The sequence below is a fragment of the Telopea speciosissima genome, chromosome 10, assembly GCF_018873765.1.
Source record: "Telopea speciosissima isolate NSW1024214 ecotype Mountain lineage chromosome 10, Tspe_v1, whole genome shotgun sequence".
Classification (NCBI taxonomy): domain Eukaryota; kingdom Viridiplantae; phylum Streptophyta; class Magnoliopsida; order Proteales; family Proteaceae; genus Telopea; species Telopea speciosissima.
The window spans coordinates 57,963,078-57,982,875 of record NC_057925.1 but is presented as its reverse complement, the minus strand read 5'-3'; the positions used below and the strand labels follow the sequence as shown (position 1 = coordinate 57,982,875).

Sequence of the window (19,798 nt, the reverse complement as noted above, 5' to 3'; positions counted from 1 at the left end):
CAATTTTCACCATTGCGACTAGATCTTGTGGTGCAGATTCAACAACATTTGCTTTGTCTCGGAACACTACTGCTCTTCCGATACTTGCAATCATAGAGGGAGAGATAATTCGTTTGAACATGGCTCTATTTTATAGAAGTGGAGCACCTCTTAGAATATGTATGATCTAACGGTCCAGTTAAACCAGAATGAACACCATTACACCATGATCACCTCCCTGCTCAGGAGAATGACGCCGGATCTTCCCTGTCAGAGCGGATCACTCCGGCTTTTTCGATTTAAATTCAAGAGATAAAGAAGGTAATATAATAAATACCATTTATAACTTTGTAGTTTTCCAGATGTGGGACTAAGGCATTTTTCCCAAAATAACAAATTATTTATATAATCTCTCTTTTATTACAATCTATCTAATAGGATAGGGGTAAGATTTTGAAATGTCATATCAACACACAAAGCATTTTATGATATTCCTTGAGCTTTTGTAAATTCATCACTCCAAGATAACTAAACAAAGTCAGGCTCGAATTTTGAAGTGTCACAGTAGCATTTTTCTACGCCAATTCTCCCACCCCACATAAATCCCTTCTAAACAAACGGGACATTATTAAATTATCCTTACAAATTCAAGTAAATTATTAACTAAATGTAAACTATAATTTCTTTGATTCTTTCCAAAGCAAGATACTAGAACTTTCTATTTTTTTTCTTCTATGGATTGTGCTTGCATTTAAGTCAACATGTAGGGTTAGAGGTTCAATTCTAAATTATTTATTGGTGAAATATCTGCGAGTGATACAACATAAACTGAAGATGAAACTTAATAAAGAGCGACTATATAAAATCAAAATCGAACAAAACCAAGTCGATTCGTTTTGGGTTTTGAAAATGTGTTGGTATTCTCGGTTTGGTCAGTTTTAAACTTTTAATTTATATATTATATATTATGCATCATGAACCGAACGGATTGATACCATAACCAATTAATATTATGGGAAAAAGAATGTAACCCTGCGTTGGATGCCTACGCACATGCTTCCATTGGGGTCTGCACCTGTGCTGAAGTCTAGAGATAACATGTGGAGTGTTGAGAGATTGCTTACCAGTTATCAACTCTCCTGAGATTTTTTTTCCTGGTAGGAAAAATGTTCTTTTCACTGGGGCATAGGTGGCGGCTAGACACATGGGGGTGGGCGAAATGATGGCACCACCCCCTGAATGGCCAAAATTCCTGTCCTGTCCTGTGCCATGTGTCTAGCCGTGACGCGCTGTGGTGCCAAGAACATTCATCCTTACTTACAGGCTCGTCTCCTAGGAGGCGTGCACCCAAAGTGCTGCCAAGGGACATCCAACCGTTGAGCTGTGCCGCACATATTTCGACGCACATCTAAGAATATGTGCGGCACAGCCCAACGACTGGCAGCTCCCTGGGCATTCCTTGCTTCCTGGACACTGAAGTCTGAAGGCTTGGTAGCTAGTTTGGAATTCGGAAGTGTGAACAGAATCTTTACCTAACTAACACATGGTCCGTACGTTCACGTTTTTTGCACCGGTTAGAATCTCTTGCACGACTATTGGACATTTGGAACCAAAGATATTCTGACACGTGGCAAAAGAGCCATTAAAACTGGAAAAACTGTCCAGGTGTGTAGTACCGTTGAAGCTTTCTTTTTTCGAAGCTGAGTTTTACGGTTTTTATCGTGTGAATTTGTGAAGGTTGAGAGAGAGAGAGAGATTTGGACCTCAAAAATCGTCAGGTGAGGGTTGAGAGATCCTTATTCTTAATTCCTCAAAAAACTTTGCTCCACCAACCCTAATAAACCTGCAATTCTTTTCATCTTTTATTTATGAATCTCATCGCTATTCTTATACTTACTCAGATACCCATTACTGGTTTCGCAGTTTCCCTTGGTGGGTATCTCTTATTTCAATATAAATTGCAGTGTTGAAGAAGAGATATTGGTATCTCTCTTGAAAAAACTTGTTGGGTTGAGTGATTGAAAGGAAAGGAAAGGAAAGGAAAGGAAATGATGGTGGGAGCTTTATCAATCGTGGGTTCGGCGGTTATCGACTCCCACACCTGTCCATGTCTTTGTTTGGATTCTCTTTCATCATCTGATATGAAGTTTAAGAGTGCAGGGGATATTGGTTTGTATAGAAATTTCGTGAGAAGGAAGCAATTCAAAAGGCATGGATCTTTGGAGCTGAGCAGCTCATTCGTGGATTCATGGCAAGAATGGCGTCTCTCTGCGAAAGTACTTTCACGATTTGTTAATGACCAGCATTCAAGGAAACAGAACAAGGGCCAAAGTCTTGTTATAGTCAGTGAAGTGGCAGGGCAATACGAAGATAGCTTTGATGATGTTAAAACGGTGAGGAACTAAAACAGTTTTTGATTTATTTTAGATTTAAAAGCTTTTGTTGATGTTTCTTTTCCTTTCTTTTCAATCTGAAACTTGATGGGTTTCATTTCATTGCTCACAAATCTGAAAATTTTAGCTTCTAGAACTTGGGGAATTGAATTTGTTAAATTTTGAAGCATCATTTGTGCATTATCCGTACTGTTTGATTCAGTAGAAATGGATGAGGATGAAATAATTATTTTCCAAACTGCCTATTTGATGATGATGATGATCTTATTGAAGGGTTTTCAGCAAAACTCTCCTAGGTGACAATTGACTCCGATTAAAGCCGTAAGCAACTTAACACTCTTTTCTTTCAGTTAAACTTACAATGCACTGAATATGTGTTTCATTACTTTTTCTTATACTTGTTTCATTACATTAAGAAGCAAAATTATACTGAATCTTCTCTAATTAAAACCCTTGTGATGCGGAAAAATGCATACATAGTTGTATCTAGTACCTACAAATCGATACTAAGAGCTTGAAAGGTAGCCTGCACTTGTTCATGACTTCTTCAATGTACACAAAGACCAAATCTTTGAAGAAACACTAAGAGGCACCAGAAGTTCTAATTTAAGGTCCCACTACCTTTAAGAGCATCCACTGTTTGGAACTTAATTCAGAATTTGTATATTGATCCAAACATTTTCGGGGTGCCCCTAACCAGCTTCATTCCTATTACAGAAAGATGCACTTAGCCTTCAATGAGAATGACCGAGTACTAAATCTTGGGTGAAAATTTCATTGCCTCATTTTCTTATTATATTTTTGTCTGGTCTCATTAGTGTTGCTATGAGCTAGCTAATTGTGGGATTATGCTACTGCTTGTATAACATCACTTAGTAGATCCTATTTTAATTGTATTATCTTCACGCTATTAAAGGATTTCTTTACTTTACTTGCAGCAAATACTCAACTATTTCACATATAAAGCTGTAAGGACTGTTCTTAACCAGCTTTACGAGATGAACCCAACACAGTACAGGTGGTTTTATGAGTAAGTGGATTATTGTTTTTAGAAGCCACCTTCTGTGGGAAGGCATTAACCTCTTTCTGATTATATCTTTCTCTTTTTCTGTTTTTTTGGTGGCATGCTCATCCTATTTTTAAAATTTCTCATTTCATTTTGCTATGTTCTTCTAAATCCTGTTCCATCCCCTTTTCTACAGTTTTGTGGCAACAAATCAACCTGGAGATGGAAAGCGTTTTATTCGTAACCTTGGAAAGGTAGTATTATGTTAAATGAATTCTAGTAACTCTATATTAATTGGATTAGAGTGTTCACTACAAACCCCTACTGTTATCAGGAGAAGCACGAACTCGCTGAAAGGGTGATGGTAACTCGCCTTCACCTGTATGGTAAATGGGCCAAGGTATGCATGAAACCATGCTATTTACATCAAGAGCTTTGCTTTGATTTGATTTTGAGCATGAAAATAAAAGTTGCCCAATGTTTCTTTGCTGTGATGATTCAGAAATGTGACCATGCTGCAATATATAAAGAAATCTCTGATCAGAACTTGGAATTGATGCGTGAGCGGCTCATTGAAACTGTTATATGGCCATCAGATGACACAAATACAGAAAAGATTGGCTGATGGGTTAACCCTTGATCTCGGCTTTCATGTGCTGTTCTCAATTTGTTGTTCTTAATGAATCAGCATATCTTTCTCTATGTTCAACCAGATGGGTCCCCAAAGGCTTCCATTTTGATTATTTTCCATGTCCAAAGGGAGAAATGCTGTAATCTGTATTCTTGCATGTGTATATATATACTTATAGATAGAAAGTTTGGTTCAATGTTTAAACAATACAGAGCAAACAGATCCCGCCATCTACCTTTGAAGGTTTTAAACAGGGGATTGCTATAGCCGCATCTCATACACCATGGCCCCTGCATTTTTTACTGAAGCTAGAACACTTAGTAAGTTGGGAAGTTGGAGCATTCACATTAGAACTTCTCTCTCTCTCTCTCTCTCTCGTTTTTTGGGGAAGGGCACACTTTAGAGAATTGGAGAGGATTAAAATCCTAGTAGGAGTACACAACTACCCATAGTCATGTTGAACATTTACATGTGATAGTATTTAAATGAAGGGCAAAAAGAAGGCTGCCAGGATTGCATGGAACATGCGTCCAGACGCAGGAACAGTGAAATGACTGCCCTGCTCCTGTGAAACGAAAAAATCTCATCCCTATTTGATACCCCCACATGTATTCTCATTGGCCCCACACTGATGTACACAGCCTGATGTCGATTCCCATCCCTAATTTTTTATTCATTTTTAAAGGAGAGAAAAAAAATATTACAAATTTTCTATGAGTAGACATAAGATAAGAGTGACTCAAATAAACTTTTCCCCTTGAATTAGGTTATGAAACTTAACACATGACCAGTGGACACCATTTTCTAGATATCCAACAATCACAACTGTCATATCACTCTTCCATATGGCAAAATTGTAGCATCTGCTTGGAAATAGGTATGGTGGACCTGAAAACAAACTAAGTCCGTTGGACCAATCCCCTATCAACTGGATTTTGGTTGAGGTTAGCAGGTAACATAATTTTATTTCTTTATTTTTTGAGAAGTGATTCTGAGTCGGTTATTGGATATCATTTGGGAATCACCTGGCATCAAAAGCCAAAAGCATCATGCAAGGAGCCAAGGACTATCCAATGCATTGGAAAGAGGACACAGGAACATAGAAGTATGGGTTGACAACTCTGATTTGGTTAAATGCCTGAATCAAAGTAATCTAAAGGGCTGGCCATGGTATTTTTTTTAAGGAGTCACAATTTCATCCTACTTTCTTGAGATAGATGTAAATATATGTTTAAAGTCTTTGTCAATTACTACGGAAGCTACTAGCTACCAGAGCGGCAGGTAAGGCTAGTAGTTTAAAGTTATAGGAGAAAGAATGCCAACCGGTCGTGCAGCACGGCATGTACCTACACCCAGCTGCAAGCGCAATAACCAGTACACCCCCTGGAAAGGCAGATAGGACAAGGGGTGTGCCAGTCATTTCCTGCAGCTGTGTCTGGGGAATCGTTATCCTCTCCTATTACTGCACGGTGCAATGTTGCATCGTGCGGCGCTACAAAGGCCATGTGGCATACTAACAGAAGAGGATAACGATTCCACCCAAATTTTTATCCTATCCTGTTACTGCACAATTTGGGTGCAGGTACACACAGTTGCACTGCACAACCGATTAGCGTTCCTTTTCCCTAAAGTTATTAATTGAATAATTCTTTATTGCATTATTATCAAGAGAGTGCAAGATGACGGCCTTTGTAACTCCATTTGGAGAGTCATGTGTATCATACACAATCATTAACATATCCAATTGATGGCTTCTGTAGGTAACCTGTAAAACCTGTTTCTCCACTTAAACAAGCCGCTCAATGAGACTATACCCTTGACCTCTGCCTCCATCATAAATCTGCAATTCTTTGGTTATTCCCAACTAACAAAATGTCTTGTAAGGTTAAGAGAAAAATTGCGCCTAGCAATGAGGGAGACCAATTGTGACCATACAAACAACTTAAATTTCAACTGATGGAGTAAATTTGATGCTTATGCTTTATAAACATTGATTACAATAAAGCACATTTACCACATTATATATTTACAACAGGGTTACCTCAGCACAGTGACGGATAGCTAAAAAAAGATCCGAGCCAATGAGATCTGAGATTCATGGATGTAGACACAGGGATCTCAATCAGATAACCTAACAGGCTAGAAACTGCACAGTAGACAAGCAAGTTCCTCCATTGCTTAAACTAGCAACTGAAAACATGCAAGTTCTGCAAAAATAAATGCAGGTATTCAATTCATAGAGAACATTGTGAACTTGTATCTGTAAAGGTAAAGCCTATCCTGTCACTGTAACCCTGCAAAAGGGTTTGGAGCAGTTATACACTGATAAAAATCAGGCCAAATCCAGCACCAACCAAAGCCAAATCCCCTCCTAAAGTTTTTGGGAATGAATGATTGTGAAGAAAAGATCAAGCTTTTAGCTGTGCTCCCAGAAATCATACAATGTTCAGAACTGTTCTTACTCGAAACTGCAGACACAAATAATAAACATGTCACAACAAACAGAGCATTGAAGAAAGCATATAGAAATGTATAACATGTATGAGCACAAAGATATGATGGAGACCTTCACATCCAAGGAGGGATCATTAACCATATTCTTCATTTGACAAATTATGCCTGCATTCCGTAGTCTCTTGATACGATCAGATGCACCAGGACAATTAGGATAAGTAAGATTTACAACACACCAAACAGCCGCAGTGCGTAGCCTACTATCATTATTCTGCAAAAACTTCATTACAAAAGATTGGGAGCATTCACTGGCTTTAGATGGAAGGAGTTGATGCATAACTGCATCTTTATGGAACTCGTTCCCAGTTGCAACATTACTTAGCATGTACATTCCCTAATGAGAAAGATTGCAGAATTTGTCAGAACTCAAAAACAAAAAACTGATCCCATGGAAGAAAGACGTTCCCCCTCCTTATCTCCCAGCATAGTGTCTTATAAGCATCAAATTCTTGATAAGAATACTGATAACTTGATAACAAACCCCCCCCCCCATCCATGCTCAATTTTTTTAAAAGAATACCAAGTCTTCACCTGTATGCAGACTTCTGGTTTCAAAGATCTCCACAATTGCCTTCCAACAGCATTTATAATAATACCATCATCTGCTAACACAAGCTCAATGCAGTTGATACATCCATCTACAAGGTTGCGGACAAGGGCAAGAGATTGCTCCTGGATAAGAGGCTCTGGATCTGCAGTATGAATGCAGTCAGAGAGTTGCATCTGTTAAGAGATACATCAATATCAAATTGGCATTGGATTGGAAAACTTTTGGTGAAGGAGCTTCATATTACCACAGATGAGGCTTGCCAACAAGGATGATGTCAGCTCCAGAAAAATATCTCCTCTGTGAGTTTTATCCGCAAGAAACATCAAGTTCCTTAAAGCCCATACAGAGTTTAACCTCAGGGCAGAATCCATGGATTTCGATAGCCTAACAAGCTCTTTCATGCCTCCACACTGGATAAAAATAGAATTTTGTCTTGTAAAATTAACCACAATGTTGCTAAGAGCACCAAGAGCTGCAACCTGGACATATTATTGAGGCAAATCAGATACGTAATCTTCCTAGTTCCCCAATTAGATATTAATGAAATGCTGCAGCTTACTGATGCGAACCCGAATCCAGGGTCGAAACCATATGTTTGGGTTGCCATGGGCCCACCCAAACTCTAAATAACTCAAATCAAGAATTGAATGGCAGATTAGTAAATATTATGAGTAGAGTATGGTACCTTTTGGTATAAGAAACACAAAAAAGACTCAAATTGAAATAAGTGTTTTAAGGATATTTTTTAAATTAATGGAATAAAGAAGATACTGGGGTATTTAAGTACCAACAACCAAAGGAATTTAGAACTATCGAGGAAAGGGGGGAAAGAGATCGTCTGCTACCTCTCGACTTTACAAACAGGGCAGTAGAATAGCTTCTGATTCAGATGAGAAGAACTCACCCAAATCAAGCTCATTCACGGTGAGATTTTAGACTGAAGTTCCTAACTTATGGATCTATTGATTCCAACCATCAATCAGTCAAGGCACCAATCAGGAAAATTAACAAAATTGCAGAAATCAGAACTTGGCGGAGCCCTTGGAGCCAGGTATGTTTGCGGGTTTCAATATCACCGCAGAGGATGATTAGGGGGGCATGCACCTGGTGTTTAGGTCGTCCAAAGGGGGTAAATTAACTCCCAAAACCCTAGGTTGAATGGGTTGGTAGTCAGGGACTTCGAACACAACATCTAGGGCTGAATTGCTACCTAGAAACAAGGTAGCAGTAGTAGTAACAGCAATGAGAGAAAGGAAGGAGGAAAGGAGGGGGGAAACAAAGAACTGAACTGAGAAAGGAGGAGTCGTATCTGAGATGAGAGTGAGAAGATCAGAGGAGAGACAGGGATGCGCAGCTCTTGGCAGCCAATGGTATTAATTCGAAACTTTTCATTCAACCACTGAAGTAGATTTGAAATCAGTAGTCCAGAAATAAACCTAACTCAAACACTGAAGTCATGTATTTGGATCTCATAGTGGTGCTTACACTTTACATTGCAGGAGGACTATTCATTCATACAGTAATAAACCTAACTCAAACACTGAAGTCATGTATTTGGATCTCATAGTGGTGCTTACACTTTACATTGCAGGAGGACTATTCATTCATACAGTTTTAGCACAGGAGGCAAAGGTGATGGTAGTAAAGGATGGGGCTTCTTTTGCAAAAGCTATGAGAATACATAATACAGGAACCTTTATCACGGAAGAATGGATCCTTTTGCAAGCTTCAGGGAATTATGAAGCATATCAGTAGTCTAGTTGACTATTTTGACCAACTCACTTTCAAATATGGACCGAGTTTCCCTCCACCCACAGTGAATGGGATCCTATTGAACGAGGGGTGGGAATGGGTATTGGGAGGGTATTTTGGAACATACTAAAACCCTAAGAGGGGTTTGTGAACCCTAGGGTGGGTGAACCGTCCTCTATGAGTGGAGGAAAACTTTGTCCTTCAAATATATAGCAAATAACATTGCTAAGTACGTGGCTCAATCAAGTTGGACTACACGCGGCTTAATCAACACCCAAACTGGCTAGTAAATATGCTGTAATCGGTGTGACAGGTTCTTGTAACAACTAAATAAAGATGGAACTGCACTCCCCTGGCAAAGAGCCCACAGGCCAAGACATGAGATTTTCAATATTCACACAATCCATCAGATATAGGAAAGAACTCCCCACAACAACGAGCCTACAATAAGAAGAATCAAGCATTATTACCCTCTCAAAAAAGCTATGTTACCCGGACACAGCAAGGATACAACTTAGGCATGGAAAATGTTCCGTTTTCTGCATACTCATTGGCTTACACAATGTTGGACACAGGTGCCAAACATTCTGATTGTAATCTATTAAAATTAAGCAGGAAGAGAAATGCCATTGTTTTATGTTCAGAGAAGTATAAACCGTAAAGGGAAATTGTGGGTTTAGGATGAAATGGTGTCAGGATTTTATGAAGATGAAGAGGGTTGAGGGAAACTACGGTCTTGTGAAGGTAGAAGTTGGTTTGTAGGGTCTGCAATGGGTTCCGTGACAGGTGGATAGAAAAATAAGTGCAGGAAAAAATCCGAAATCAGCTAGAGCATGTTGGTTGGATGTGTAGTGTTATAAGTTATGCCTAACAAGAATATGAGGATATCTAGAATCTAGATGAGCTACATCTTTCCAAGGGTTTAGTGCAAGCATCAACTAGCACCAGAATTCAAGGTCAACAACCATTAGAGCTGCAAGGTAGAGCAATAACTCAACTTTGATTTAATAAATAACAATTCAACTATATAGCTTAACCACACCCCATGCCTTTATATAGGCAATGCTTTGAGAAATATAAAACCCCTCCCTCGACTAATTCCCAAACAGACATTGACTTCTTGATGCAGATAAGGTCATCTAAAGGGCTTATTTTAGTGGAAATAAGCCTTGGGTTGGGTTATATAGGTGTTGGGCCTTTGATCCCATTCTTTGCAATGGGTCACTTTAATGGGCCTAAAATATGGGTAGAAAGTAGGAAAACGGAATTTCCGTCATTAGTTTAGTTAAAGCCCTGTTTTGAGACAGTTTCTTCATTATTTTAGTTTCCTAGTCAGTTTATGTTACCTTATTTGTTAAGGATTGGCTTAGTCCTTTCCTTTTTAGCGTTTGAGTATGTTTTTGAGTCTTCTATATAAGTTTGTAAAGGGTTACAACCTTATACACGAATTTGATTAATGAGATTGACAAAAATAATTATAGCTTTCGGCTTTGCTCTGTGAGAGAGTATGGTGAGAGGTCGAGGGTGAGAGATCTGAGTCTGAGAGAGACTACCCTATCTTCTTCTTCCCTTCTTATATTTATTTATTTTGTAAATTTTATTGTTCTAAAATTTCCTGCAAATCTGAGAGCCAATCGAAGTATTTACTGTTGCTGGACCTGAAGTTTGCGATCCTCTTGTGGAGTGGTTATCACTTGTGACTCGTCTACATTACTTCTACTATGAGTGACAAACAGAATTTAGAATCTCATAAACTACTCAACCAACTAAAAACCATAATTAGATACAACCTTTTAAATGAGCTCTCCCATTCAGTTTATTTGAGTCCAGAATAAAAGAATATAAAGGATCTTTGGTAAATACCATTACTGAGTGATGCCTTCCCGAGTTCTTGATCTGATAGAGATATTTAATCAAATACCATGACATAAAGGGTGTACCCAGAGCACAAGGCTCCCACCACCGTGGGGTCTAGGGACGGTCTTGTGTATGCAGCCTTAGCCCCGGTTGGCAAAAAGGATTCCATGACATATTTTTATAAATCATTCATCAACACAATGCAGTTTCAACCATTGCAGCTTTTAGTTTCTAATATTTGGCAATGGACAATATGCATAGGTAACTGACTCAAGGTTATGCCTAGAGAAAGTGATGGAACACAATTAGTCATAATGTAACCTTCAGCAATCCAAAGTTTACCAGATTATTCAAAATGGAATGTGATCAAAACACAAACCTGTACTGATGTAGAAGGGTCATTCAAAAGTTGCACCAGAGAGGTGACGATCATTTCGTTCATAAAACGACCTGCACTCAGGTTCTGATTAACATCCTGTTAGCAAAGTCTCTAGCAGACCAAACCAGAGTTTAATATCACAAATCAGCATTTCTATCACAAACCTTAGCTGAGCGAGAAACATTTCTCATACAGATGCAAGCTGCAATCCGCACATCCAGACTATCATGATTCAGTGCATCTGTTACCACATTCAAGACCTAGATAATTCATGAAAAATGAGTCACAAATCATAAACTGATTTATGCATGCACAATGCATATCTTCATATAACCGTATTCCAACAGAAAACAGAGTAGTCTGTATAGTAAATGTAAAGCACTTGTTCAATCACATATAATGACACTTCTTTCTTGTGTTTTTATTCTTTAAAAGATGGAATAATTAATTAGTTCAGAAGGACGATAACCTTTAGGAGAAAAGTTTTATTCAGTATACTGTCATACATATTGATGCAATCCAGGGTTCGAAAACTCTGATTCAGATCACTTATGGGCCCACCCAAGTGACAAACAATCAAATAATAGGATTGCTGGCTGTTCAATAATTTCTGTAATAGTCCAGCACCTTATATGTAAACTGTAAAGTAACAAGTGAGGGGGCAAACTGGAATTGAAGTTTTGAAGGAGGACTTTTCTGGGAACTAAAATAAAATAGAGAGAGAGGATACAACTGGACTTTGAAAATAAGGGTCTTTTGGTAATTACCAGCTCATTTTTTAAAAGTAATACTCTTCTTTGCGATAGAAAGGAGAGTGGCGGAGAAAAAACTCAGTTTCAGAAAGTATTTCTCAATTAAACAGGCTCAGTTTGATCTAGAACTTCGATGGCAGATCCCTAACCCTCTGGATTACTAAATCAACCCAACAAGCACTCGAATTTACAACCTGAGACTTAATAAAATTTCCCTGAAGTAAGATCTCACTGTATTGCAGGAACTAGCCTGGTTGTAGATTTGCTTCTCATAATAGAAGGGGCTTTCATGTCTGGGTTTCAGGGGGTTTAATTGCCTATAGCCCTACAGGAAAATGACTCACGCCCAAAATAACAGGTCGAAAGGATTGATTAAGAAGGAGATCGATCACTTAATATTGAAGGACTGTTATGTTGCCAGAAAACAGAGCACGCTAGTGACTGGAGTCAAAAGTGAGGTATATCCTCCAGTGATGATGGGATTCAAAAAGAAACTAGGTTAAGTTGCAGACCAGATCACAGAAACAGCAGTTAAGATCAAATCGAGAGGTCTGAAAATATCTTGGAAAACAGAGTATCGCAGATTAGGGAAGAAGAAGACAGGGACTGTACTAGGGAGAGAGAGAGAGGAGGAGGGAACGACAGCAAACAAGCTGCCCAGGCCATGCAGGCAAACTCAAAACCAAATTCAATATTCCATTCAAATTCATATAATAATTGTTGGATTACAAGCATATTTATAATAAAGAAATTGCACCTAACAAGGAAACTTGAAGCAAACTTAAACTGGAATATCCTATGTATCTAACCCCTACCCAAAATAAAAGATTAAATAATATTCTCCCAAGTAAAATAAATCTCCCTAAATATCCTACTGAACCGACAACCCGGTTTGGAATCGGTTCCTTGTGGTCTAGTAGTCCCGACGGATCAAACCGGTCCTGCCAAATGTCTGCATCACATATTCCAATCTGCTGATTATGAGAGCCAGGTTTCTTTCAAGGATTAACTCTTTACCAATCCCCATCACATATGCCCTACCCTTAGAGCAAATGAGCAATTACAGCTAAGAGCCATGCATTTCCAATGCAGTCTGGCAAATGACCCTTGAATGTTGCTTCTATTCTCTATTCTCTGCCCATTTCCAACAACTTGACATGAATATGGTGCTCTAACAAGAGGTTGGAAGAGGCTAGCAAAAGACAAATAACCATCACACACTATGAAATATATACATTTGCTGCTAATCAAGTAACTCAACAAGGTTTTGATGTTTACAGAGTAAAGTCAATATTGAATTGGGTACAGGGAACGCAACTGATGAAGTTACGCAAATGGTAAAATAAGGATTTTTTGTAATTTTTCTTTTCTTATTTATTCATGTCGCAAGAAGGTAAGAGTTCAGATATATTTGAATTTGTCTTTCTGTTATGATAGAGTTAAGAGTGAAGTTTTACTTTCAGTTTCAAGATAGGATTAGGATTATGAGTTGTTTTTCCTTTATGTGCTTGGCTGTACCCAAAGATTGAGGTTGCATTTTGGATTGAAAAAGTGTTCACCGTGTGCTGCCCAGAGCTGGTGCGCAAACCTCTCTCTCTCTCTCTCTTCCTCGCTGGTCCTGGTTCAAGCTCTTGTTGGTTATTTTTAATCTCTATTTCCTGATTTTCAAGACAGTCTTTGCCTATTTCTTTTAACCCCCTGTTGTCCTTATTTTATCACCCATTCCTAGTTTACCCATTTCGCTTATATGTTTTATTCCATCTTCACACTCTCTTCTCTTATAGTCGAAGTTTCAACGAATTACAGTACTAGTCAACATGTTGTTTCTTGATGGGTAATGCAGCCTGCCAGGACATTATTATTCGAAATGTCTTCATATAGTAGGTTGTAAAAATAATTTGTCCATCTCTCCTTAATGTTCCCATCCTTTATTAGTACTTTATCATCTTCACTTATAAAACAACTAACATGGTTAGAATGGTCAGAATCTCTTATGGTTGTTCAGCCAAATGCAATGGAAGAATCATACTTCTCAGTACTTTATTGGTCTTCAAGGCACAAATGCAACATGATACTACACCATGGAACTATTTATTAGAGGAATAGAAAGCATCAAGGGACTATTCAAGAGTAATTAACGAAAACTAGAAATTAAACATATGTAAGTTAATGTCTCCTGTGAAGTAACTTACCTGCAGTGAGAGGAATCTAGACCTACAGATTTCCACCTTTGAGCATAGTTCACCTAATGCCAGCAATATTCCTTGTAGACGTTTGACTTGTAGCGGACCTTTATGCAAGAAGTTGCAAAGTTTATCAACAGCATCAACCTCAAAAGCCAGTTTCTGTAGATCCTCCTTTTCTGCAATTAGATTCGCCAAAGCAAATGGAGATTCATCCCCAACTTGATCAGGCTCTCCAAGAAGCTGAACTAAGATCAAGATCAACTTAGTCTTTGTTCCGATGTCTTGAAGATAGCAAGGAAAAGCATTTCCTATAACAATCAAGCAAATGCAAGCAAGCAGTCTTGTACGGGGGTTCCTGTCCTTTGTCAACTCAGCTATAGTACTTAAAGCTGTTCCACCCACAAGTCCCACAAACTTTGAGATGACGTTAGAGTTATTCTTGACAATTGTGGCTATTGAATCTAAGCTTGCATCCCTCTGATTTAAAGAACCTTCAAGTAGATAGAAAAGCCTCTGTAGAACTCCAGCATCACACAATGCTTTTTGCTCTATATTTGTCTCACACGAGTGTATAATGATGCTTGCACCTAGTCCTGTTACATTCTCATTATCACTGTTCAGAAGCGAAAGAAGGAACTCCATATTTTTCTCTATAAGAAAATCATATTTTGGCGCCAATGTTGCCTGAAAAATCATTCTCAGAGAACGGGCACTAGCATCTACAACCTGAAAAGAATAAAAACAAAGCCATCCCTTTGACATCAGATACTACAACAACAACTCGGCCATATCGCAACCATGAAAAAAGGTTTGGCTGGTTTTTTTTCGGTGCCGGCTGCCGACCTGACACACCAACCCTCCTCCTTTATCCGGGCTTGGGACCGGCAGCAAACACTGGCGGAGTTCCCATTGACATCAGATACTATGTAAGAAAAAAGAAAGGTGATTATTTGACAAGTCGACAAAAGAATTAATTCCATAACAAATATGAAGTGTTTCAAGTTACGTTTGATTGGCAAGAGAATGCAAGAAAAGGGGGTGGGGGGGGGGGGGGGAGAGAGAACAGTGTTTGTGTAACTAATTCAAAAACCTGCCAGATTTTAAGTTGAGGGCGGACCTCGGCACAACGGTAAGGTTGCTCCATTACAACCTGGTGGTCGCAGGTTTGAGTTGGGAAACAGCCTCTTCGGGGGTAAGGCTGCGTACATTATGAACCTCCCTAGACCCCTCAGTGGCAGGAGCCTTGTGCACCGGGTACATCCTTTTTTTATTTGGCCAGATTTTAAATTAGTTATACAATAGTGATTACAAAAACTCCAATTTCCTTTCTAATTTAATTTTAATTCCCTTCACTTGCAATCAGATGGAGCTGAAGCAATTTGGGCTCAATAACTGATTTAAACAGTGGATCACCCGATCCGAATCTAGATAATGTTATCCGATGAGGATCTGCCGATCTTAAAACCTTTCTTATCAATCCTAAGAATCACTTTGTCATTTTTGTGGATTCACATACACTAAATATTTGTTTACATAGGATTAAACAGGTACTTTCCAACAACAAAAAAAAGAGGAAAAAAGAACGCTGCCCGGCAGCGCCCCCCTGCGCCCTCTCACATGGGACAGTGAAATGACCACCCCACCCTTCCCCTTGGATGCCCATGCACGCACTCCCATTGGCCCCCTCACTGAAGCAGGAGCCACGCAGCCTGGCAGCAATCTCTTGCCAATAAAAAAAAAACTCTAAATTAGGGTTTGTACCAAACACAGCATATATTTTTCATACAGAAGAACTTCAACAGAATTAAAAAAAAAATCAGGTATCTTAAGAAAACAAATGAATATTCAAATGTAGGTTCCATAGTTAGAATGTGCTAGAAATCCAATTTCTATTCCATAGTTAAAATAATTTCTTCAACAAGTTTTTTGGAACATTTGAATGTGTTACCCTCCGCTTTGAATAACTACTGGCAACAAGCCTTGATATATACGCTTAGTGATTCAGATATAAATGCCATGATGTGGAGCAAGGGCTGTAGGACTACATCAGGGGCCCCCACAGCTGGCTGCAAGTCAAAGAAGGGGAAATAATAGTTTCCACTCATAGAGCTTCTTCAACTTCAATTGGAATGAACCCAAAATGAACCATTTGGACGTTCACCTACTCTATGCATCCTAAATCCAAGTTCAAGGCCTCTTTCTTAATGGTCTACATCATATTTGCCTTTGGATGGCTAAATGAAATATTTCCAAATTTTAATATTAATGTTAACACTAATATGATACATGCATAGATAGAAAATTCAGAAGGTTCAACCGTTCAACCAATGTGGGCCACACAGCAAAAGCCGATAAGCCCTAGGGGCCCCACAAAAAATTACGGTTTTGCTAACACGGTTCACAATGTTCTAGTACAAGAGGGACTCCAATTTCTACAACCACATTGTTCACATGCTAAGGTAATAGACCACCCTGCACAGGGTAGGAAGCATATCAGAGAAAACTTCATTTGTCAAAATCCATTTAAGAGGAATACAATTATCAGAAATAAGAAGCAGGACAGTACCTGATAGGTTTGCAACCAATGCCCTCACATTGCACCCAAAATACATGCAAGACTTTACAACAATGTTAAATAGTAGAATGAGATTGTGACATGATATCACAGCAGGAAATTTCCGCATTTTCACTTAGGCCCAATCAAAAATAAACGTTTATGATGCCAACATGCACTGTTAGTAATTGTTTTCCTCTCGTTAAATTATGCATTTGGGGAATTAAATGATTGATATGAAGGCACAACCACCACCACATACAACATCACATGCTAGCAACGACCAATTTTCAATTTAATTCTAAAGGATTATTAATTCATCTACAAAAGAATTCAAACTCAATAGTCCACATTCACACAAAGGAATCCATGAAAAACAGAACACGTCAATTATAGCAAAATGCATGAGAATTACCTTAGCATCTGGATTGGAAAGGGTGCGAAACAGATGAGGGACGGCTCCGCTGTCGAGAACCGCCTTGACACCGGCGTCGATGCCGCATGCGAAGCTGCCGATAGTGGCGGCGGATTGGACTAGGAGAGGAACGTCGGAATCGGCGGCGCCGGCAAGGATTCCGACGACGGCAGGTACAGCGCCGAGCTTGATATAAGAAAGCTTCTTGGTTCTGTTACCGATGATCTGGTTCTTCACTTCTCTTAGGGCTTTTAGCTTCGCCTCTCCTTCGCTCGACTTCAGGCGACCAATGAGATCCAGTGGTAGGTTTGTGGACGCTGAAGCCGGCATTTGGCCGGAGGGAAAATTAGACACACACCTCCAACGCGACGTGCTTGTGAGTGTGGAGAGTGACAGAGAGAGAACAGGGAGGGAAAAGAGGCGAGTGGCGATTTTTTATCAGAAGATTGTTTTTCTGTATAATAAAGAAATTTGAGAAAAGATGAACCTTCGTTTGATCTTATCGTAGATCTGGAGACCGACAGTTAACGCTTTTACACGTACTTTTTCGCTCATCCGACCTTCTTTTCATTTTTTTTTTCCGTTTTAAAATTGCATTTATTTGAAATAAGGGAAAAGGTTTTGTGCTCAACGGTGCAGTCATGCACACAATCGATCGTTTAATGGTGGATGAAGATCTACGATCCACCCTCAAACTATCCAACGGCTCACAAAACCTCTCCCCTAATATATGTCTCCTTTTTTTTTTGTAAATTATACCCTAATATATATGTCTATGCCTTTTTTTTTTTAATTTTATGAGAACAGTAATATATTCAACTTAAAACTAGAAAAAACATATTTATATCATAGAGAAAGGGAGGGATAATATTCCTATTGGTGATAGAGAAGATTGCTAAAGAGCATAGTCTATGCATTTTGTTCCACATCCATTATTCCATCCTTTAATGTGCTTCCTCTTCATGTTCATTAAGGTTTCAATACTAAATTTTATACCAACTTTGATTTTACTTGATAAATAAGTAAGGGACTTACAGGTCACCAATTCACAAAATTACAATGGTGTTTGATCTGCCATGTGACAGAACCAAGACTTGTCTAGAGTACCTTGTCATAGTGGTCTAATTAGAAACATTGGTATAGTTTGTTTTTCATTGCATTGGTTGTTTCAAATTAAAAAGGAAAATTTTTAATAAATTATGAGAGAAAAAACATCATCCGGTCGTGCCAGACATGCCGCCTCTGTGCACTGACACAAGGGTGTGTGAAATGATCGTCACACCTGTAGTCATTTCTAGGGTTCCAAGGGGTGCAACAATCATTTTGTATGCCACTGTGTCAGGGCCCAAGGGTGGCATGTGATGTGCGCCCGAGGTGGCACTGTCTATGCCATAAATTATAAATACAAAATTTTTATGAATGATCATGTATGCACATGGCCACTACTTCGATCATCAAATGTATCCCTAGTGGATGACAGACTGAAACACAGGCTATGTATATATACGCTCTTGAACAAAAACCATACCTTAAATTATATAGATATAATCATATAGGTAAATGAAGAACTTAAATTTATTTTTTTTTTTATGAGAAAATTCTTTATTATTGAGATTACTTCATCCAAAGCAAATACAAGGGACGCACAACTCTATAGAAGAGTCCCTTTGTTTCATGCCTAAAAATTGTAAAATATATTATAAAAAATAATGGGAGTGATTCTCTTGTCTGCTATAGTGGTCTAGGGACATGAGAGGGATAGAAATCAAGTCCACAAGCATAATTCAAACACTTTTCTAATAAGGGAATTTTATTCCATTTTAGTGGTCTAAAACACCAGATAAATATTGCATATATTCTAATTTACTTCAAGTAGTTTATATTAAAACAGACAAATCCTTCTTTTGGTATTTAAAATATAATTTAAAAAAAAAAAACCCTAGATAATGGGGAGGGGAGTTATAATTGAAACCCAGAGGGCAAAAACTGATTAACAGCAAGAAGTTCTTTAGGATTTCCAAAGGAAGTTTCTATCTAGAAACATAGGTCTTCTAAAGAAATGGATGACTGATTTGGGCCATGTGTCATTTTTAATGCACCATAATAGCAATATAGTAGACCATATATTAAATAAATATATTTTCTAAGGTTTATCTGTTTACAATATTTGGGTCTCATCCAATCTACAACATGATAGATATTTCCTTTGTTTCATATTATATATTCATGTTATTAATTTAACTGATTCGAAGCAAAATATTTTTTCTTAGTCATCGAATTAAAAAAAAAAATTAATCCAAAGAAAATGTATTTGCATATTATAGCATTAATAAAATTAATTCTAACATAGAAAATATGACCTTCCATACTCAATTTGGCTTCAAATTTCAATTCAAGTAAGAGTTCAAGTTCAATAATCAAAATACATTGATCAAAAGCAATGCTAGCACTCTAACACATTACTCTTTATTTTTAGTTCCGATCATCGAAACAAGTCCTTTTTTGTTGTAAGTCTCTTAACCCTTATACTATAATACATTATATTTAATTTTGGATCAATGACCTTTGTTTAAATAGGGTTGTTTCTAACTTCTTTACCTTTTGGTTACCCTATTGAGTCCCCTATGGTTCCCATGTTTGGGGGCTCATTCTTGACTTTATTTTTAAATTACCATATGAGAATCGGATTATATGGACCCTTGGATGCAGCAGCTGCCAGGTGTTGACATCTCCACCTAACACTGCCGCACTACCACACTTTAAGGAATCAGAGAGGATAAGGTAAAATAAGCCAACAGAAACCTACAACTACTAATTAAGGGGGGAAGGG

The 19,798-nt window shown here is 38.3% G+C and overlaps 2 protein-coding genes across 3 annotated transcripts; one reads left to right on the top strand and one right to left on the bottom strand.

Annotated features, from left to right (window-relative positions):
- The first annotated feature begins 1,808 nt into the window (after positions 1–1,808).
- LOC122642743 (chaperonin-like RbcX protein 2, chloroplastic) lies at positions 1,809–4,229 on the top strand. Its single transcript, XM_043836320.1, has 5 exons — positions 1,809–2,372; positions 3,311–3,402; positions 3,575–3,632; positions 3,713–3,778; positions 3,881–4,229. The coding sequence occupies exons 1-5, from the start codon at positions 2,028–2,030 to the stop codon at positions 4,001–4,003; spliced, it is 684 nt and encodes a 227-aa protein (XP_043692255.1). The 5' UTR covers positions 1,809–2,027; the 3' UTR covers positions 4,004–4,229.
- Positions 4,230–6,006: 1,777 nt separating this feature from the next.
- Positions 6,007–17,442, bottom strand: LOC122643910 (armadillo repeat-containing protein 8-like). Of its 2 annotated transcripts, XM_043837481.1 has the most exons (8): positions 16,969–17,428; positions 14,006–14,725; positions 11,226–11,321; positions 11,062–11,145; positions 7,318–7,552; positions 7,055–7,215; positions 6,576–6,857; positions 6,007–6,477 (listed from the first exon to the last, which is right to left on the bottom strand). In XM_043837481.1, exons 1-8 carry the CDS (start codon positions 17,296–17,298, stop codon positions 6,445–6,447), a joined length of 1,941 nt encoding a protein of 646 aa, XP_043693416.1. In that variant the 5' UTR covers positions 17,299–17,428; the 3' UTR covers positions 6,007–6,444. The 2 variants fall into 2 exon arrangements, with proteins under 2 accessions (XP_043693416.1, XP_043693417.1); XM_043837482.1 differs by lacking the exon at positions 6,576–6,857 and having other exon boundaries at positions 16,969–17,442.
- Between the last annotated feature and the right edge of the window lie 2,356 nt (positions 17,443–19,798).